Source organism: Musca autumnalis, unplaced genomic scaffold, assembly GCF_047663935.1.
Source record: "Musca autumnalis isolate F117 unplaced genomic scaffold, ASM4766393v1 scaffold_5, whole genome shotgun sequence".
NCBI lineage: Eukaryota > Metazoa > Arthropoda > Insecta > Diptera > Muscidae > Musca > Musca autumnalis.
The window spans coordinates 49,172,687-49,196,213 of record NW_027412088.1 but is presented as its reverse complement, the minus strand read 5'-3'; the positions used below and the strand labels follow the sequence as shown (position 1 = coordinate 49,196,213).

Sequence of the window (23,527 nt, the reverse complement as noted above, 5' to 3'; positions counted from 1 at the left end):
AGAATGTGTGCTTCTGGAGACCTACTCTATAAGGGTGCTTGTATAGACCTTTTCTATAAGAATAAGTGCTTCTGTAGACCATTTCTATGCGAATGGTTTCTTCTATAGACCCTTAATTTATGAATGGTTTCTTCCATAGACCTTTTCTATAAGATAGGGTGCTTATGTAGGCCCTTTCTATAAGAAAGGGTGCTTCTATAAGCCCTTTCTATAGTAAAGGGTGTTTCTATAAACCCTTTCTATAGTAAAGGGTGTTTCTATAAACCCTTTCTATAGTAAAGGGTGTTTCTATAAACCCTTTCTATAGTAAAGGGTGTTTCTATAGAACTTTCTATAGTAAAGGGTGTTTTTTTTCAGACACTGTCTATAAGAAAGAATGCTTCTATAGACTCTTTCTATAAGAAAGGTTGCTTTTATAGACCCTTTCTATAGGATAGGGTGCATTTGTAGGTCCTTTCTATAAGAAGTGGTTCTTCCACAGACCCTTTCTATAAGAAAGAATGCTTCTATAGGCTCTTTATACAAGAAAGGGTGTTTCTATAACCCCTTTCTCTAGTTAATGGTGTTTCTATAGACCCTTTCTATAGTAAAGGGTGTTTCTATAGACCCTTTCTATAAGAATGTGTGCTTCTATAGACCTATTCTATAAGCGTGCTTCTATAGACCCTTTCTATAAGAATAAATGCTTCTGTAGACCATTTCTATGAGAATGGTTTCTTCTATAGACCTTCAATTTATGAAAGGTTTCTTCTATAGATCATTTTTTTAAGAAAGGGTACTTCTATGGACCCTTTCTATAAGAGAGTGTGCTTCAATAGACCCTCTTTATAAGAAAGGGTGCTTCTATAAACCCTTTCTATAAAAAATGGTGCTTCTATAGACCCTTTCTATAAGAAAGTATGCTTCTATAAACCCTTTCTATAACAAAGGGTGCTTCTGTAGACCCTTTCTATAGTTAAGGGTGTTTCTATGGACACTTTCAATAGTAAAGGGTGTTTCTATAGACCCTTTCAATAGCAAAGGGTGTTTCTATAGACCCTTTCTATTCGAAATGGTCTTCTATAGACCCTTTCTACAAGAATGAGTGCTTTTGTAGACCATTTCTATGAGAATGGGTACTTTTATAGACCCTTAGGTCTGTAAAAGGATTCTTCTTTAGACCATTTTTTTAAGAAAGCGTATTTCTATAGACCCTTTCTACAAACGCTTTCATACGATTAAATGTGTCTCATCGAAATAATAGTTTTAGACCCCAAGTAATCCGTTTCAGACAGTTTGGTCGATTTGGCAGTATCGGCCCGATAACTCTCGTACGGATCAACCGATTTGGTAAAAAATTTGGCCATCGTAATATTTTGTCCAAACTTAGTTGGTCCATGCAATTCGGAGCTCACGATAACTCTCGAACAGATCAGTCGATTCGGTCCAAAATTTGGCCTTTGTGATATTTTTTCCAAGACTTAGTTTAAGTTCCCTGCCCCCATTACAACGATACAAGTTTTTTTAGGGTCAAGTCCATACTTCCTGAGAAAACAGCCCGAAAGCTGTAAAAACCCCTATGGTACCATGCGTAGAGGCTGGACAGCACAATAACTCTAGAACGGATTAGAGGATTCAATCCAAAATTAAGCCAAAAATTAAAACTTCCTAAATACCTAATTATTGGGGAAAAAGTATGAGAGTTTCAATGCTGAGAGTATATCTCTGTCGGCCAAATCGACTAATACCCCCAACTTGACCAAAAATCATGAAACTTAAAAATGTTGTGTATCGTAACGTAAAGCTATTTTAAAGTTTTTTTTTGACGATTTTATGTATATTCAATATTGGCACAAAGTTAGAATTGAAAATAAACCATATCAGACCACGTTCGTTATAGTCCCCATACAAAAGTTTTTAACCAAAATCTCCAATGAGAATTTCAAATGCATACGGCATTTTAGGTTCTAAATCCCACAGCGAAAGCTTTCGAAAGATTTTCTTTAATTCGAGGCTATTAGCCTAATTTTTAAAAATATCGTCAGTAATATGGATTTTGGTTCAGTTTCGACTCGAACATAACAGCGTTTCTTCTTTAAAGTACATACATATGTATATTACACACTAACTTCAGAGCCATTAAAAAGTTTTGTATTATTTTAAGAAAATAATATAATAATAATAATAATAATAATTCAGGAGCCGGGCGATGCAATATACGACTCATAGACTCCGAATCCCACTCGCAGTACTGTTTGAGACTTCGCAAAAACATAATCGAAAAAATATCTCTAAAAAAGCTCTGCAACATTTTACCTAAATCCTGAAAAAATAGGTTAAGTCGAAAAACTCCATCTGATACATCGAGGGTTCCAACGATCAATCCCTTCTGTCGGCACAGCGGAGGCAAACTTATGAAAATTCATAACTTTTGTTTTCTGAAACACAAGAAAAAGTAACAGTCGGGTTTGCCTACAGAGATATACCCTCAGCCTGTGTTAGTTGAGACTTTTATATATAGACAGATCGAATACGGGCTGCATAGCCAAATTTTTTCTGTAAATTGTAGCTAGGAAGTTTTAGAATTTCGTCCCCTTTTTTGGACGTATTAACTTTGGGTGTACAACTTCTCGATTGTTGGCGTTATGCTCAAAATCTGACTTCGATGAAAGCGCAAAAGTTTTGCTCTTTTGTACAGACTATACCTGAAAGAATCGACTGATAAAGTCTATTTTGGAAGTGGACCTAATTTTGGAAGTCAATTTAGTTGGTCGGTGTAAGATTTAGAGCTTTTGGAACAATCCTGACAAAACCGTGGACTCACCCACGAAAAATACAATATCGGTGTAAACGTGACCTCAAGAAGTGACATTGATCAAAATGTGCAATGGGTCCTCGAACAGCCCTTATACTACTACACTGAGATTGGACTTTTGTGAGGGATATATCCGAAGATGTTGTCCCAAATAGGCCCTCTTGGTACTTGATATATGTAAGTTTGGAAGTAATTTGAGGATGTTTAAAGTTTCAGTCAAATCCGATAATTGAAATTTTGTGTTGGAGGTACCTGAATGAGTGAATCGATCCATATTCAAACCTACTCTAGGTTTCGAAAAAATCGAATTGGACTTTGCTCAAGATGTTAGGGAAACATTTTGAAGTCTGGCTGGGGAAGTGTCCCAAGGAAGTTTGAGCCAAATATTGCGAGATCCAAAATTTGTACAAAATCTGTTGGATGTTCGAAAGTTATAATGGGCTCGAGCCAGACGGACGGACCAACTGGGATCCCACGGCAGCGGGTTCTTTCGTACCGGATTGACCCAGAACAACATAAAATCATTGTTCCGGCCAGCGGCTGCCACCTCAGTGTACATATGTTTGTATTTGTTTCGTTTTTCTGTGTTGGGAGCATATCCCGGAATGCTTGCTACGAATTCTTTTGGTCCGTGCCGGGACGGAGGAAAACCCAGGACCAATATATCTGTGCTCAGAAATAGCCGCCGAGAAATAGCTGTATCTCAGATTACGTGCCTAACATTAGCCCGCTTTTGGAAGGTCATAATCGTCTGGTCCTGGGGGACTTTAATGCGCATCATGAGATGTGGCATTCGGCCCTCGGAAACGACCAGAGAGGTACAGCGCTGGCTTAGCAGATTGACAGCTCTACGTTTTGCACGGTCAATGAGGACGCCCCTACGAGAATTAGAGGAAAGTGTCACAGCTCGCCAGACATAACCATCGTGTCACCTGGTCTGACAAATGACGTTACCTGGCAATCCGTAATTTCCCTTGGATCAGACCATCTCCCCATAATTGTCTCCATTAGCAGACCACCCGATTTCATTACCTCTGAACGCCGCACATTCGTCAATCATAAGAAAGCTGATTGGCCGGGTTTCAGAGAGTTCACCAATCACCGCTTCAGAGAACTGCCCAATCCTTCTGATGTTCGGGTAGCGGAAAGGACGTTCCGAGACATCATCACTGCTGCAGCCGCTCGCCATATCCCTGCTGGTCGAATACCCGAAGTAAGACCAAACTTCCCAGCAGAGGCGACGGGATTAGCAAATGAGCGTGATGAGCTTCGTCGAACCAACCCTAATGACCCCAGAGTCTTGGAGCTGACACTGGAAGTTAACAGGCTGGTCGGCGAGCACAAGCGGAACAAGTGGTTAAATCATCTGAAGAGTTGCAACATTGGAGCCGGTATAGGTGAATTGTGGGCAACGGTTAAGTCACTCTCGAACCCTGGAAGAATGGAAGATAGGACCTCAGTCACGTTTGGCGACGTTACGTTGACTGACCCGAAGAGGTGCGCAAGTTATTTCAATCGACAGTTTGTCGAGCACCCCGAGAGTGACAGGGCGAAGAGAAGAGTATTACGTCGCGTCAGATCTCTTCCTGCCGAGGAGGAACCACCACAGTTTACAATGGATGATGTTGCCAATGCCATCAGGAACGCTAAATCATCCAAAGCGTTGGGCCCTGATGGAATCTCCATGGTAATTCTGAAGCAGCTGGATGAGCCGGGAGTAGAGTATCTCACTAAAGTCTCAACTTGTCGCTATCCACCCTCATTGTTCCCGAAGTCTGGGAAATGGACAGGGTGGTCCCACTACGGATGCCCGGCAAGGATGCCAGCAAAAGTAAATCGTACAGGCCGATTTCGCTTTTGTCGCCCGTAGCAAAGACCCTTGGGGCCTTAGTCCTCCCCAGTATTAGAAATAGCTATCGAGTTGCCGATCATCAGCATGGATTCCGTAAGCAGCACAGCACGACAACTGCTCTGCACGCCATTACCACACATATTTGTCAAGGACTCAACCAGAGACGGCCGTGCGATAGAACAGTGATGGTGGCGCTTGACTTATCGAAAGCCTTTGATACAGTCAGACACTCCACGCTGTTTGAGGACATTGAGCAGACAACCCTCCGGCCAAGCTTGAAATGTTGGATAGTCAATTATATGTGTGGACGCCAGTCGTACGTGGAATTCAGGAACAAGAAGTCCAAACCCCGTAGAGTGAAACAGGCAGTTCCCCAAGGTGGGGTGATATCTCCGGAACTGTTTAACCTCTACCTCTCCTGTATTTCGCCCCCTCCAGACGGCATCGAGATCGTAACATATGCGGATGATTGCACGATACTGGCGTCGGGTGCCTATCCTGATGACATCTGTGAGAGACTGAACAACTATTTAACCGATCTTACCACCTTTTTCCATTCGAGGAATATGCAAATATCCCCCACAAAATCAACATCCACTCTGTTCACCACATGGACAGCGCAGTTTGGAAGAGAATTTAATGTCGTGGTCGACAGTAGCAGAATTCCGACCACAAACTGCCCCAAAATTGTAGGGGTCACATTCGACACTACTTTCACGCTACAGCTATCTGCGACAAACTGAAGAGTAGGTACAAGGTCCTCAAGTCCCTAGTTGGCAGCACTTGGGGTGCAGTTAAAGATACCTTGTTGACCACATATAACGCGATAGGTCGGTCTGTGGTAAGCTATGCGGCGCCAGTCTGGTCCCCGAGATTGGAAAAAGATTCAAACTTGCCAGAATGCCGCCCTGAGAACAGCAACAGGGTGCCTCCTCAAATCTTCAGTGGACCATCTACATGAGGAGGCAAAGAGTCTTCCAGTAAAGCAACACAATGAGATGCTTTCGTTGCAGTACCTGCTTGGATGTTACCGTGTTAGCCATCCCAATCGTCATGTTGTGGGTAGGCCCGGCACATACAGGCAGATCAGAAAGGATATCCATGCTCTAGAGGGAGAGGTCCAACGATACAGGAGAGAACCCCTAGATCAACAAAATAAAAATAGTATTCACACGGATGCAGTTGCCAAGGCCTTAAGCAGTTATAGTGTGAATAAAGTCCTCGAAATACATCCCCCATCTATTGCAGCTGAGGAGCGTCAGCTGCCACGACAAACTAGAGTAGTTTTGGCTCAACTACGCTCGGGATATTGCAGTCACCTAAATTCTTATTGGGCGGAAATCGACCGCGCGGTGCAAAACATCTGCCCAGTATGTGGCATGGGCCCACACGACTTAAAACACCTTTTCAACTGCCCAGCCAACCCTACTCATCTAACTCCAGTGGATCTGTGTTTACATCCCATCGAAGCAGCCACTTTCCTGGAACTGGAGACAGACCCAGAGCCAGATTGAACAAAAGAACGAACATACAAACATAATAACTAACACTGTTACAACAACAACAACCAACTGGGATCGAACTCCAAATTGTTTGACGCGGGTTACATTTTTATCATTAGCCAAATGGCTGAGGAGGAAAATTTGTTCCTAGGATTTACCCTTTTTGAGATATAGAAGTTCAGGTCACATTTTTAGGTTTTTTGTTAGGTTTTCACGATTTGCTTCAAAACAGTAAGTCTTTTCGAAATGGGACTACAGAAAATTCTCCACAAGATTGGGATTTGTAATTTTTTCCTCGGTTGTACCATTTTTGAGTTATATAAATTTAAGTTGGGAAATTGCAGTCATGACATTATTTTATAAGGAGGCGCTACAGTCTGTGAATTGTCCCAATTTAAATTTCTATATCTCACAAATGGTAAAACCTACGAAAATATCATAAGAGAACAAGAATATTCACTGCTACAAATTTTTCTATAGCAAAGCCGTCAAAACCTAAAAGCCCCTACAAATGCGATTTTTATTTTATTTTTTCATCTAGGGTGTAGCTTCTTTCATTTACAAATAACAATATTTAGCAACAAGTTGATATAAAATGGGAATATAAAATGTTGATTAAGGCAGTAAATCAATTTTCTAATTGGTTTTCGAGATATACTCCACAGAAAACTCTTGATATGTCGTACATATTGTCCAATAGACATTTAATTTTATACACTTCTAATCCGCACAATACTGAATTTGTAATCGTTTTGAATACAGAATGACTTTAAAGCCTCAAGACCTTTACATTCATTAAAGAATTCCAAAACCATTTCGGTTTGGTCCTACATACGTCCCTGGTCCTGCATACGTCCCAGAGTCCGATTTTAAGTTCATCATCCACCCGAATCGCTAAAATTTGCTTTCAATGCAATTTATGGTGGAGGTCAGCCGAACTTTATACCGCAGCATTAGCCAGGATGTTTTAATATCCAGCTAACTGCAAGCCCCACAGCTCCAAAAATGTGGTGTTTTGGTCAATGATTGAGCCTTGAATCTGAATGCAAGTTCAAATAGAATACAAAAAACACTCATTTTCAGTTGCTCTTTAAAATATATAACTTAAATTTTATTTATATTTCTGTTTTTGTTATTTTCAATAAATATTTTTGTGTCTTTTTGTTGTTTTTATTTTATAATACTCATACATAAATACAATGTTTAACATATTTTTTAATAGATTTACACAGTATTTTTCTTATTATTATTTTTTTTTTTTTTAATTATTTTTAAGTGAATTTATTTATCCAGCCCTGTTAAAAAATTCACTTATTGCAACAATTTGCTATTTCTTAGAACTGAAATATATATGGCACTAATTTGACGTTTTTTCTCAATTGTTTTTTTTTAATTTTTTCTCTTATATTCAGTTATATAAAATTTAATTCATTTTTATTTACAAATTTTCCCTATTTGCGTAGCGATTTCTGCCATTCGTTTAGATCATTTTGAGTTCCTTAGTTTGCCATTTTCATAGTGAAAAAGTAATCCAAATCGTTGTTTTGTTCATCGGAATTATTTTCATGTAGTGTAGCATCGGCCAAATGATTTTCATCGCTGTTATCTGGCACATGTTGTTGCAGGTGGTCATTGAGTTCGTGTTTATCGAATAGAGCTTTGATTGCAGTATCCACAGGATTTCCATTTTCGGCATTTTTATCGGCTTCGTGTATTAACTTCACGGCTTGTTTTAGTTCGTTTTTTCCTAGTTGCTGTTGTTGTTGCTTTTGTTGAGTGGATGTTTTATTTTCAGATTTGCTGAGGCTCTTGCCAAAACGCATAAAATCACTTGATTTTGGTGGTGTTCTTCCAAAACGCATAAAGTTATCGGGTCGACCGAAACGCATAAAATCCTGAGTCGATGATGGATCACGGCCAAATCTCATGAAATCTTGACCAGATGGTGCACGACCAAATCGCATAAAGTCTTGTCCAGAGCCACGGCCAAATCGCATAAAATCTTGTCCAGATGGTGCACGGCCAAACCTCATAAAATCTTGCCCAGATGGTGCACGACCAAATCGCATGAAATCTTGACCAGATGCAGCACGACCAAATCTCATGAAATCCTGCCCTCCGGCTCGACCAAACCGCATAAAATTTGGTCCAGCACTGCGACCAAATCTCATAAAATCTTGACCTGCACCTGCTCTTCCGAATCGCATGAAATTATCCTGGCCAGCCCGACCAAAACGCATGAAATCACTGCTCTTCCCAGTTGAACGGCCGAAACGCATAAAATTCTCATCATTGCCACTGGCACCACCCGCCGAACGACCAAAACGCATAAAATTATCACCCCGAGAGTCACGTATAACTTGATGGCTACTCAAGAAATCCATGCGGCCCATAGACGATTTGTCCGGAAGACCATTACGGCTCAGTGGATAACTTTCGTATGATCGTTTGCCCCAACGCATGGCGTTTTCCTGTAACGAGCGCAGTCTTTTCATCTCTTCCGTATCGAGTTTATTTAGAATTTTGGGTGTTGGACTTTGAAACCTCAATATAATGGAATTTCGCAAATGATCAATGCTAACCCATTGTATGGGTTTGGGAAATTGCATTTCAGTTTCATCATCTATGGTCTGTACCAGGGGTGTGTTATCGTTTTCTTCAGCCATAGTGTTGCCATCATTCACAGAATCCTCTGTTTCACTTGTCACATCATTAGTTTGACTACCGGGGGAGAGATCGGGATAATTGGAATCTTGAATTGAGTTAAAATTCGCCGGGTTTCCAATGTAGGCCCATGTTGCAGTTTGACACAATAGAAGTGATAGCAAACTAATGAGAAGAGGTGCCACCATTTTGATGTCTGAAATGAGAGGAATAAAAAGGGTGTGGGTTAGTCATCGACCATGAGAAGCTGTTGGTTTTTATACCCTCCACCATAGGATGGAAGATATATTAACTTTGTCGTTTCATTTGTATATATATTCCTGATCAGCATAAAATTCTAAGTCGATATAATGGCGTTCGTCAGTCCTTGTGTCTGACTGTCGAAATCAAGATAGAGCTCGCAATATTTGTGATATAGCTTTATAAATTGATACAGAGGCTTCACTACTCCTAGGATGTAATGTATTGAAAATGGTTTAAATCGGGCCAAGTTTTGATATAGTCCCCTTAGAACGGTACCGGTTCGGTATTTTGCAGGTTTCAGCCTCATTATCCAATGGCTGAAGTTTAGTGTTATTTATTCTTCGTTCGGACTATAAAACTTTTTTCCAAAAATTTGTTGGTACAGGTCAACGTTTTGATTTATGTAGCTCAAATTAAATAATAGCTCTGTTCCTTTACGTGCAAGAATCTTAAAGTTTTACCACTTTTTACTCGAAATGCGTTCCTTTACTTTAGACACAATACAATTCATATGGGAGCAGTTTAGAACTTTTACTACTTTTGCCGGTTTTAACATTTTCAAAAGTAAAGGAACAGACCAAATACCTCCTGATTTTCGATATTTTTAAACCAATATCTTACAAGAATTGCAAAAATTTGATATATAGTCTTCTTTGGGGATATATAACATTACTGTAGAGAATTGTCGGCATAAGTCAATGGTTTTTATAGCTCTCATAGAACAGTACCTATCGATTTTCGTTATTTTGAAAGTTTTAGCCTCATTATCCTACCGAAATGGCTGAAATTTGGTATTTAGTCTTCGTTGGGACTACAAAACTTTTTCCCAGAAATTTGTTGGTACCAGTCCACCATTTTTATAAATAAGTAGCTCCGGATTGCGCAGGTTTTATCCGTATTATCCAACCGAAATAACTGAAATTCGGTATTTAGCCTTCGTTGGTGGTATAAAATATTCCTGAAGAGAATTTTCGGGACAGGTCCATTAAATGGTACTGCCCAATTTTTGGTATTTTTAAAGTTTTAGCCACAACATTCAACCAAAATGTCTGAAATCTGATATAAATATAAATTATGGTGGAGGGTGTAAAAAGTTCGGACCGGGCTTTTCGCGTTTTTACTTGTTTCTTTTGGTTACAAGGTCTACACCAGCTCAAAATACAAACATACCCCGTAAATATTTTGAGGGCCATGATCTACGAATCTGAATTTCGAATGTTTGGACTCTTTATAGAGAAGGTGCAGTTTTTGATCTGGAAAATGTACTTGCAAGTACAAAGCAGCTATAGGTAATGAAAAGCAATAATCGATTTTTTCCATTTTGGTCTAAAACTAAAAATGCGAATTTTCGGTCTGGCGATTATTTCAATTGTCCTAAAACTCGACTTTCGAAAATGGATTATAATCGATTATTCGTTGATTTTCGAGTTTTCTTTTGGTCCTTTGCACAGATCAGGGGCCTAATTACGACATTCGATTCGATCGAGTATTTGCTCGTGAATGAAAAAATCGAACTATGAAAACCTATTCGTGCCACCAATAGAGTTGTATAGTTCATGAACGAACTAGTTCAATTGAACGATTCATTGAATAGAGCGTATGAACTAGATCAGTCGATATAGTTCATTATAGTTCACTGAACTATAATCAGTCGGCAACCGTACGATCAACGAACGAACGATTCACAATCTAGTTCAACATGTCGTTCACATATGCATAAAGTTACGCCGTCGTCAGTGTTAAGTGATGCCTTCGTAATGTGATGAGTTTGTTTACATTTTGGATCAAGGTACAATGAATAGCTGTTCGAAAGTAAAGATTTGTTCAAAAACACATCAAATTCCACATATTCCCATATTGAATGTGCCTTGTTCTGTATAGAAAAAAATAAAAAGAAACACACACGCACAAAGCTTATTCGCATTGACAGTTTCTATACACACGCACAGCATAAGATTTTTGCTATTGTTTGTTTCTATTTGGTGTATGTATGCGTTTGATTGAACGATTATGATCCGAATGAATGAACTGGATAGTGAACTATGAACTAGATTACTGAACTAGTTCAGTTAAAAGAACTGAACTATTGAACTAGATCTTTCAAATGAACTAGATTGTACAACTCTAGCCACCAACCGTATATTTACTAAGGTGGATGCATTAGTAATTTGTTACAACAATGTCAAAAAGTTTTACAAAAATAAATCATTTCGTACATTTTTCTAGCACAACTTCATTACGAAATTATTACAATTATTATAGATTCACTTTGGCAGTTTTGTTGAGATGTGCGTTTTACTTACTATTTGTATGTAAGTCAAGCTTTAATCTCATATTTGTTGTTTTCAAATTTAAAAACAACAAGTTTAAAGTGGGATGTAGTTAAAATTAAAAAAATCTAAAGTAATCAATTTTAACGACATCCCACTTTAAACTTGTTGTTTTTAAATTTGAAAACAACAAATATGAGATTAAGTTTGACTTACATACAAATAATAAATAAATAAATTATTATATTTACATTTCTCATTAATAATTTTGTTTTTTTTTAGTTTTTCTTTAAAAATGAACAAATTTTTACCATCTACTTTCTTAATGTTCTTTGAAGAACACATAGGTTTTCATAGTTCGATTTTTTAATTCACGAGCAAATACTCGATCGAATCGATCACAAAATAATCGATTATGCCATTTTCTCTCAAATAAAAACTAGACTACGATTTTTAGACATTTGAATACAAAAAGTCGACTAATCGAAAGTCGGCTTACCTATCCTTAAGCGCGGTACACACGACTGTCAGTTTTGCTCAAATAATCGGTTGTTTGTCAGTGTGTCTGCTCACTTTTGTCAGTATATTTTGTGTTTGCTGGACTGTTTCACAGTAATCGATAATTCCGAAAAATCTATAGTCAAAACTGATCGAGTGTACCCCGCTTTAGTAGAAAGATATTAATTGGTCTGTTCCTTCACATTTGAAAATGATAAAACCGTCACGTTGTGATAGAAGGAAGACATTCATCGAGCGCACGAGGAGGATATATCTGCCCCGATCACTACCTTGTTGCAGTAAACTTCACAACTGATTAAAGGCAACACCAAAGTTGTATAGTGGAATCATAGCAGATAGCCACATCATATTCCACTCAACTGGTCCAATTGTTTAATGGAAGCACTCTTTGTTCCGATATCATATCAGCACAGTGGTAAATTATTACCTACTCTATGTAAATAGCTGAAAAATCCATGCTTCGATACCAGAGGCATACACCAATGCTCCCCGAATGCATCCAGATGACAAATGTGGTCGATTTGCATGAGGAGACCAGGATGCTGTCAGTCAGACAAGATAATGTGTTACTTACTACACAGATCAGGCGTCTCAGTCTAATCATCACGTTGAGGTGCTTCCATCTGGAGGGTGGATTTTATCCACCTCCTATCCGTAAGCAGTTCAAGTGCTATTGTGAGGGTGAAAGTCTATAGCGAACTCTCTAAACGCCGTGTATTAACAGGCGACCTCCGAAGCCATAAATGATTTACCAGCCGAGATGTACACACCTGCAGGTGCATGGATTAGCTAGTTAGCATGATGTAAGCGTACCAGATGGTTTGAAAGCATACCCAATGGTTGACACAACCAAGCAGATAAGCAATACTTTGTGTGTTTGAGAGAAAGAAATTCTTCCAAAGATCTATCGAGTTACAACGATTGCATTGCCTAGACCATGTCAGGAGAATAGATGATGACAGTACACTAGGGTGGGGCGATTTATATGGAAGGAAAAAAACTTCTTAATGGGCGCTTCGCGTTTCTGATTCTTGGGAATGTACTGAGCAAAACAGTCCACTAGAACCTATGTCTACCGTGAAAATCGAGCTTCGCGATTTTGACTTGAAAAACTGGATATCATAACGTCGGCCAAAATACAGTATTACTATATACGGATTTTATATGTCATTTATAGATTTTCCACGTTTACAAAGTCAAGATTACAATGGTCTTTGGAAGAATGGAATCGATGAAAAATTATAAAAGTTAGAATCAAATCGTAGGAAGCGCTTTCTGAAATAAGGTGAATTAACACTATGCAACACTGAAAATGAAAACAACTTCTAGTATGAATTTTTTGAAAGTACATACAAATTACACAATTTATGGAAATTTTCGATATTTTATAAAATTTGAGGCAATAAATGTAGTTTTTCGAGTTCATTATTTCTACAAATATTTTATTCTTGCCCTTATCTACAAATTTGCTTCAGAGGTGAGATGAAGATTCACATAGATTTCAGAGATATAGCCCAGAATTGCTTTAAAAAGGCAATATTTAACCATGTTTAGATGGGACCATAAAATCCAAGCTGGATCTGACACAACAAAACCCAACTAGGGTTTTTTGCGTTTGGGTCTGTACTTTCAAAAAATCTTCAGCTTAAATTGTTTGAACAAGATTACCTTAAAAATGTTGCACAGTGTTAATTATAGTTATACCCCCTAGCGTATAACTAACATCCCATAAATAAAATAATTTGTGTAAATCATACGCCGGTGCGGATAAAGTTCCAGAATTTCATAAATAAAAAGGATCAGTCGGATTTGTCGACAGAGATATACCCTCAGCCTGTGTAAATTGAAACACTTTTTTTTCCAAAAAACTTATATATTTAAAGCTGGGTACACATTGTCAGTTTTGAATGTCGATATTTCGCAATTATCGATAACTGTCAAACTGTCCAGCAACCACAAAACATTTTGCGGTTGCATGATGAATGACAAAAATGAACGGCCACACTAGCAAGCAATAAAAAAGCTGTCATTCAAAACTAACAATGTGTACCCAGCTTAAGGGGTTTTGAAAATTTATTTATGAACCTACAAAAATATGGATTTGGATAGAAGCTCAAACAGTTTTGAGGGGAAGGTATCTAAAGGAATGAACCGACATATTATTCCTTATTATTCCCCTCGATAGATATAGCGAGTTGCTCTGTTTATGAGATATTGCGCGTTAGCGAATATTTTCTAATTTTTGTGGGGGAGGTACAGGAAGGAGTGACCTACAAGCACCACCTTCGAATTTCTCCTAATATTCGAAGAAATATTACGATATTCAAAGTGTGGATCAACTCAGTATTTGGTTCGAGAGTTGTCGTGCTCTCCAGCCACTACAGGGTTCCATAGAGGGTTTTTACCAGCGTACGTAAAAATACTTTAAATAACATTTCCAATAGTTTCGTTTCGTATTTTCCATAGGAACAATACAAAACGAAACATAACCCACGCTGGCGGAGTTCGCTGTTTAGTTTCGTTTTGTTTACATTCGCGAGTGCGAACAAAACGATTAGCGAAAAGTACTCAACTCCACAAGAGCAGATAAAAAACTATGTAAATAGTACTAAACACATGTGAATAAATCAAAAACGTTTGGTGGTTGATACAATATTCACTGTGGTATGTTGATGTTGGTTTATAGGGTTGTTATGCAATCACATGTGTGTGTGTGTGCCTGTGTGTGTCATTGACCATAACGCACGGCAAACGTTTGCCAAAAAATCTTTTTGTTTCGGTGGTGAATGAAACAACTCGGCAAAGCATAGCCGAAGTACATTTGAGCAATCGTACGGTTTTCATCCTTTTACATTGAAAAGTTTGTGGTTTTGTTTTGGTTGTGAGAATGAAACGATTCAGAGAAGCTGAAAAGTTTGTGGCGTTGTGTGATTGGTACGGGAATCGTCTTGTTTGTTTACATTCATTGGTTTTTACACTTTTCGGGCTGTTTTCTCAAGAAGTATGACCTTGCCCCTGAAAAAACTTTTGCCGTCGTAATTGAGGCAACAAACGAAAGTTGCTTCAACAAAAACCAAGTGATTCGAGAGCAGTTCTTAAAGTGAACTTATCCAAAATTTTGTGTGGGAAGTACCCGAAGGAGTGGACAAATATTGTCCATATTCGAACCTGATATATACTTGATAGATATATTAGGATATGTAAAGTATGGACTAAATCGGGCACTACCATCAAGAGTTATCATGCGCACAATTTTTCCGAACATTTTTGAACTCTTGGAGGGAGGTACCTGAAGGAGTGAACCGATATGGCTTATCTTCGAACTTAAACTTAGTTTGGACAAAATATTACGAAGGCCCAATTTTGGACCGAATCGGCAGATACGTTCAAGAGTTATCTCGCTCCAACCACTACACACGGTGTCATAGGGTTTTTTGCACCTTTCAGGCTATTTTCTCAGGAAGTATGGACGTGCACCTGATGAAACTTGTATTGTCGTATAGAGAACAGTGAATAGAAGTTGCTACAACAAAAATCAAAGCGATTCGAGAGCAGGTCCTAAACTAAACTTTTCCTAAATTTTGTGTGGGAGATTCAAGAGTTATCGTGCGCACAAATTTTCCGAACATTTTCGAACTTTTGTGGGGGAGGTCCTGGAAGGAGTGGACCGATAAAACCCATCTTCGAACTTAAACTAAGTTTGGACAAAATATTGCGAAAGCCAAATTTTGGACCAAATCGGTTCATCCGTTCGAGAGTTATCGTGCGCACCAGCCAGACATACTAATGTATGTGGATGCTTGGGGGGAGGGGCCAAAGCAAGGATCTATGCTCTGAATTGTTTTTTTAGAATATTTTCTATTTAATAAAGACAAATTTTGAAGTAAACCAAACTCGGTGGGCAATAATTTCCTAACACCATTTAAATATCCCAAATGGGGTGCCCCCCTCATATTGGGGCTATAGCAAAACGAGGAAATACGTTGCTAATATTTCGCAAAATGATTTTCTACCTATGGAGAACATAAAATACCAAGTCTGTAAAATATGTTATATTGCTCAATGAGGGCTATACCAATACGCGAACAGATATTGACAATATTTTGTACATATCGCTCATTTACTCGAAGAGTGATACATCTCGAAAAATCAAGTTTCGAGAAAAACGCGTTTTAAGTTGGCGATTGAAATTTGACTTCCCAACTTAAACAAATTATTACACTAAAACTAAAATAACTACTTGGACCATATTTTGCAACCAGATAGACCGATATCAGTGATAAATTTCTGTGCATGATCAAGCATGATTTGAAGTGTTTTAGCGCTTTATAAACTCAAAAAACGTTTGTGTTGAATTATGCGAAACTCGTAGAAAATGAGCTGTAACTCGTCGAGTTTTAGAGATATCAGCATTAAAATTTTACACAAAATAAAGTAGAAATCGTAGAAAAAAATAGAAATTGCTAACTCAGAAAACGCATTATTCGAGTTATGCCACTCTTTGAGTAAATGAGCGATATGTTCTCCATCCACTTAAACCCAAAAAATACCAATTTGCAGCAAAATAGGAAAGGTCTATGTGGCCCATATTTATCCACATACGACCCTCAACAATAAGAAACATTTTTGGAAAATTTTAGTAACCTACGTTCTTCACATTAAAAGTTATGAGTTAAGTTCCACTAAAGTGTCCATATTTCGCACTGTGCAATGGTGTAAACAAGTGGTGGACATATGTCAAATAAATCCTCATTAAAGAGTTAAATCCCGTAAAAAGCTCAAATATTAACATTCAAAAATACTTGCAAATTGTTGTGTCCGCGATAATTCGAAATTCTCGATAATTCGTATAAAATGGCTGGTCCCTTGAATTGCGAATTATCGAGATTCTACTGTAATTCATGTTCGGTACAATATTTACATTTTAATTCAGTTTATTTAAATGTTTTGTAAATTACTTTAAAATTGTGAAATTAAAAATTAAAATATCAACAATAACTTGAGATTACATTCAATGAATGACACATAGGCTGACAGACTTAATGAACCTACCGGGTAATTACGACAAATTGTGTTTACAAAATATTCACTTTGTTACGATTTTTAAGTGTCAAGTTCAACAGGCTAAAACATGTTCTCACAGCCACATTTTGTTGGGCTGTATGATGAGCGTTTTAATGTGTTTTTTTATAACAATATTTGTATGAAAGGGAAAATATTTTCTGCGACATAGTTTAGTAAGAAATAATAAGAAACTCAAGTTAATGTTAAACAAATTTCAAAATTGCAGATAAATAACAACAAAGTCTGTCTGACCTTGTATCCTTGTCTTAGAAGTCGGAAAGACCTTTAAAAAACTTCCTTTAAACATCCACGCCTAATGCTCTGAAAGTCTTAAACTCCTTCGGAAAGACCTTTAAAAAACTTCCTTTAAACATCCACGCCTAATGCTCTAAAACTCTAAAAATCCTTCGGAAAGACCTTTAAAAAACTTCCTTTAAACATCCACGCCTAATGCTCTAAAAGTCTAAAAATCCTTCGGAAAGACCTTTAAAAAACTTCCTTTAGACATCCACGCCTAATGCTCTAAAAAGTCCTTACAATTGTACAAGTTTTTTCGGTAGCAAGTCCATATTTCTTGGGAAAATGGCCCGAAAACTGTAAAAAACCCTACGACCAGCATGTGTAGTGGCTGGTGCGCACGACAACTCCCGAATAGTGCATTGGACCACACGAAGATTGTGCTCATAGGTCCACTCCTGCCGGTACCTTCCCCACAAAGGTTCGAAAATATTCTCTAAAATGGTAAGCGTAATATCTCATAAACGGAGCAACCGATTCGGTCCAAACTTTGGATCTCGAAATATTTTGCCTAAACTTAGTTTATGTTCAAAAGTAGGTCCCATTGGTCAACATTTTTGTTTAAATGTCGTTAAAGGCCTATGCGAGAATCCTATTGAAAATTTTCCGAAGGTACTTCTAGTAGCCCTGTTTACAGCGATATGATGTTTTTCGTCGGCAAGTCCATGTTTCCTGATATAATGGTCCTATCGAGAGGAATGACTCCCAAAATGAGACACATTTCCAAAATGGCAAGTTCATAAGCCCACAATTCTGAAGACCCCCTAAATACATTAGTTTTTTTTGGAACAGGTGCTTTCACACTGGCTGAGGGTACACATTCCCATACAAGCTGCACCACTGTGCAGTAGCGTGCAAAGTTAACAAGAAGTTGAGTTGGAAATGCCAAACAAATATTTAGGTCGCATATTTTTCGCACAAAAGTTCGGAAGACCAGGTTTTTGAAGCAGCTAATCTTGCTGGTTCCACAAAGTTACTGTTGTCCATCTTTTTAATATGAGCTTATCTATTGTATCAGAAATTAGAAGAACATATTTGCAGACTTTTCCCTTCCAATGCTTCTGGTTAATTTACTTTGTTGATCTACTGCCTTGCTTAAGCCTATGCCTTAACAATGTTTGGTTTAATGTTACCTAACTACCTACCCCTTTAGGCCATAGAGGAAATTTTATTTTTCGTAGTAATAAAACTATGAATTATGAAACTATATGAGAAGTGATAATAACGACGCGAACAAAAACAACAACAATGTGACGTTTAACAGCTTTACACAAGTAATAGAAGATTTAATTGCCTCGGTCCATAGATTACATTCATCTAAATGTTTTAGTTAGCCAACTAGACAGAGCATTTAATATGGCTTACTCATATACCAGTCAAAGTAGTTTTCCATCCATAATAGGCTCAGTGGATTCTAATGTCGTCATAAAGTGTTATAATTAGACACGTCACTTTGTAATGCAAATAGAAAACAATAGTTTATTGTTTTTACCAAGAAATTTGGATTTGAACTTTGTTCTTGTTTACACGTAAACTTTTTTTTGCTATGAAATAAGTCATATGTCAGCAACTCGGAAGTAGGAACAATAACAAAATAGAAAACTAAAGTATAGGCTGTGGAAAATACCTATTACTTAAATTAGATTATAGCTTGATGTTATTAAAAAAACAATATTGTTGTTAATGTCTTACACCTTTTGAGGAAATAGGTTAGCATATTCTAATTATACCCACTGGTGATTTTTTTCTGAAAAAAGTTATAGTTGAGTAAATATGAATAATTTAAAAGAAGTAAAAATATTAATTGATTTCTATAGGACGAACTATTTATTATAGTCCCATACATAAAATTCCATATAAAATGTTCCTCTGAAACAATTAAAAAAGTATCAGTCGGATTATACCCTGTACAAATAACAATAACAGTAGTGAGGGACCTAAATGTATTATGAACAGATCTCGACCCGCTCCACACCGAATATGCCTGATGAGCTAACGCAACTAACAGCGAAAATGGTCGCATAATTTGGTGTTTGTCTGGGAATCTGTTCGGCTTTCCTCTTTCATTAGCAAAATGTGTTGATCATTCAGCTCAAAAAATATTAATAAAAATAATTATTCTTATTTTCTGGAACATTCGGGTCATTATTAAGAGAAACAATGAGCAAGAAGGCTACGGAAAACATTAGTATGAATAAGTTGTCCTAAATATTGGGACTTTTCGAGGCCCATACTTCAAGATATATAACATTGTTGTAGTCAAGATCACAATGACTACTACGTAGTAAAATTTCAACAGAATTGGAACCGGAAGTTGTGGACCGGTATTGCCCCATGAAACTAAGTTTGGATATAATATGACGAAGACCAAATGTTGGACCAAATCGGTTCAACAGTTCGAGAGTCATCGTGCTCTCCGACCGCCACATATGGTGACATAGGGATTTTTTACACCTTTCGGGCTGTTTTCCTATGAAATATGGACTTGCTCCTGAAAAAACTTTTACCGTCGTAATGGAGGTAGCGAATGCAAATCGCTTCAACAAAGATCAAAGTGACTCGAGAGCAGATCTTAAAGTGAACTTATCCGAATTTGTGTGTGAGAAGTACCAGAAGGAGTAGACAAATATAGTCCATATTCGAACCTGATCTATATCTGGTAGATATATTAGGGTGTGGAAAGTATGGATTTCATCGGTCACTCCTTTCAAGAGTTATCGTGCGCACAATTTTTCCGAACATTTTTGAACATTTGTGAGGGAGGTACCTGAAGGAGTGGACCGATATGGTTTATCTTCGAACTTAAACTATGTTTGGACAAACTATTACGAAGGCCAAATTTTAGAGATTTATTTTGCGCTCCAACCACTACACAGGGTGTCATAGGGGTTTTTTGCATCTTTAAGGTTATTTTCTCAAAAGTATGGACTTTCCCCTGATGAAACTTGTACCGTCGTATGGAGGGTAGTGAATACAAGTTGCTGCAACAAAAATCAAAGCGATTCGAGAGCTGGCCCTAAACAGACCTTTTCCGAAATTTTTGTGTGGAAGGTACACGAAGAAGTGGACCGATTGAGTCCATATTGGAACCTCATCTATGTCTGGTAGAAATTTTACGATGTGCAAAGTATGGACCAAATCGGTTACTCCCTTTAAGAGTTATCCTGTGCACAAATTGTCCGATCATTTTCGAACTTTTGGGGGGGATGTACCGGAAGGAGTGGACCGATATGGCCCATCTTGGAATTTAAACTAAGTTTGGACAAAATATTACGAAAGCCAAATTTTGGACCAAATCGGTTGATCCATTCGAGAGTTATCGTGCGGATGGACATTGGTAAATCAAATCCAAATTGTCTGAAACGGATTTCGTCAAAACATACTTGGGGTCTAAAACCATTATTTCGATGAGGCACATTTGGACGTATATACCCTCGTTAGCATAAATGCTGAGGGTATAACTAGACGACCGCTAAAATAATTATTTTTGGAAATGTTGATGATAATATTAAAAGTTTTGGATATAGCCCCCATATATTTTTTCCGCCTTTGCTATAATTCTCGAAATTTTGGATAAATAACCTTCAAATTTAACATGGGATGTTTCCTCAGGTCCCTGTTCAGTTTTACCGTTGACCTATGTTGATGAATTTTGATGAAAAATATCAACTGAAAACGACAATTGTGGGTGTTCTCACTAGAAATGAAGGGCGGTTGGTTTCTTGATCTGAGCCTCGAAAATATTTCAATAGTGGAAATATTTTCCTCAAGATTCATCCACCAAGGAATAATGGAAAGAAAATGCAGTGTTTTAGAATTTTGGAGTAAGAACAATTATGGTTCTTCTTTATTGAATTCAGTGAAACAGAACGACTTCTTACCAAGGACAGTACTGGTTGATGCTTAGTTTACAAGTGTTTATTATGAAGAAAATTACAATGTAAGTTTAATAAGAAAGTTCAGAGAGAGAGAGAGAGAGAGAGAGAGAGCATACAGGTACAATTCTGAGCAGAACTAGGGATGCCGAATGCGAATATTTCGGAACCAAGAAAAATATAAATAGGGTTGCCAATTGGAGAAATCCGGCGTAAACATCAACTTTGGTCCATATCGGTTCAAGTTTGAATATAGCTCCCATATATAATTTCGCCCGATGTCACTTAATTACGAATAATTACGTCAAATTTTCCTAATTTAATCATCAATTACATAAAATTGGGCGAAAATATATATGAGATCTATATGGAAATCTAAACCGATTTTTTTCAAAATCGGTGTAGCTATTCAGGGGCCTAAGAAAACATCCCATGCTAAACTTTAAGACTATTCATCAAAACTTGAGCGATTTATAGCAAAATCGGGGAAACCGATTTTTGTGAAAATCGGTCTAAGAAAATAACACATATTAAATTTGAAGGCAATTCGATCAAAATTTAACGAGTTGTAGCAAAATCGGGAATATATATGGGGCCTATATCCATATTTGAACCGATATGGACCAAAGTTGATATTTTTCATTCCTGTGCCCTCATAAGTACTTGTGCAAAAATTCATCAATCTAGGTTAACGCCTTCTATTTTTGTCCACTTTTATATGGAAGCGGCAACACTGTGCGACAGAGCCAAATTCGAAATATGTTGTCCTTTTACTTTTAGTATTCTACAAAAAATAACGTAAGCAAGAAAGCTAGCCGGTTATGTACAGAGGCCTTTAGATTTTTGCAAAGGCAATACCTGAAGAAATGGTCCGACACAGACAATTTTTGAATCTGGTCAACGTTTGGAAGTCACTCCTTTCGATAGCACTGTGTCCAAAAGGCTAAAGGTAGACCTATTAAATTTGCAGTAGATGCTTATCAGAACTTTTATTGCATATAAAAATGCATATACAATCGCAATCACTTATAACGAAGGTCAAGGGACCGACGCACTATGGTTCAGAAATGTATTTTCCTGGCAAAAACCCCATTTTTTGTCGTCACCGATTGTTAATTTCTATATGGGATTCGATAGTAAACATATTGATACTAAGAAAACCAAAATTAGGTCAAAATATTGGAAGGTGTGGTGTGCTCCTAAAGACGACCTTGTTTTAGCAATTTTGGAAAATACGTCATGTTTACAAATTTCTGGAGAAAGAAATAGCTATTTTTCGGAAGCTACGAGGGCCTTTCGGAAAGAGAATAGTTAGTTTTTCAAAAATATTTTTATTTTTCAATATAATCTCCTGAAACTTCAATACACTTAATCCAATGCTTTTCTAGCAATTCTATTCCTTGATTAAAATAGTTTTCCTCAAGGTCTTCAAAATAGTGGTTTACAACTGTAATTGCATCTTCATTTGAGGTAAAACGCATGACAGCAAGGCATTTTTTTAGATTTGGGAACAAGTAAATGTCACTGGGAGCTAAATCAGGAGAATAAGGTAGGTGGTCAAGCAACTCGTACTTTAATTCGTTGATTTTAGCCATTGTTGAAACACTCTTGTGCGCTGGTGCGTTGTCTTGATGAAAAATTATTTTTTTGTGTTGTAAGCCAGGACGTTTTTCTCGAATTTGTACATTTAATTGATCCAAAAGGTTGCAATAGTACTCTGAATTTATTGTTTTACCCTTTTGCAGATAGTTGTTGCTGTTTTTGGACGTCCACTACGTGGTTCATCTTCAATGCTTGTACGACCACGTTTAAATTTAGCAACCCAATTTTTTACTGTTGCATATGAAGGAGCACTTTCACCTACACGCAGAGAAAAAATATTTTTTTAACTGGTGGTGGGCAAAATTTTATTTTGGCTGACACCAAATAATTTTTGTGGAACACATATTATTTTGAAGGCGATAATGTATATTGCCATTTTTGATTCTGTTCACCATATAAAACAACAACAAATCACAAAATCTTGATATATGGTAATATTTTCATAACTATCTGATGGGCAATCCAACCACAATCTGCTTAACTTTCTCATTTTGACATATGAAGTGTCAAAAACTAGGAATAGCTGTTCACTGCCAAAAGCAAATACATATTATCTCATTAGTTGTTCTGTCGCTGAGTAAAAAGGTTGTAAATTTTGCTTAATTTTCATTTAAAAGAATGGTATAAAATTAGTAAAAACAGATTCCAAACAAAAAATTAAATAGTTCGAGTATTTGTTGACGGTATTAATGACAACAATTTTTTTGTGAATGAAGATATGAAAATGTGTAGAAAGAAAAATCAAAAAGTGCCTGAGCTGTGTTTCATTTCCTTTCACTTGTTAAATAAAGAGAATCTCCGAATGTTTCGTGCATAGGTTGTGCATTATTTCATTTGGTAATTAA

At 37.3% G+C, this 23,527-nt stretch overlaps 2 protein-coding genes across 4 annotated transcripts in view; one reads left to right on the top strand and one right to left on the bottom strand.

Moving 5' to 3' along the window:
* Positions 1-23,527, top strand: part of LOC141404628 (fatty acyl-CoA reductase 1-like) — a 382,118-nt gene that overhangs the window by 3,581 nt on the left and 355,010 nt on the right. The window lies entirely within an intron of this gene.
* FMRFa (FMRFamide related propeptide) overlaps positions 7,580-23,527 on the bottom strand; it is a 50,992-nt gene continuing 35,044 nt past the window's right edge. For all 3 annotated transcript variants that reach the window (XM_073988116.1, XM_073988118.1, XM_073988117.1), the window contains exon 2: positions 7,580-9,008. In XM_073988116.1, coding sequence (XP_073844217.1) covers positions 7,648-9,000 — 1,353 coding nt within the window. In that variant the 5' untranslated portion in view covers positions 9,001-9,008 and the 3' untranslated portion in view covers positions 7,580-7,647. The remainder of the gene's footprint in view (positions 9,009-23,527) is intronic.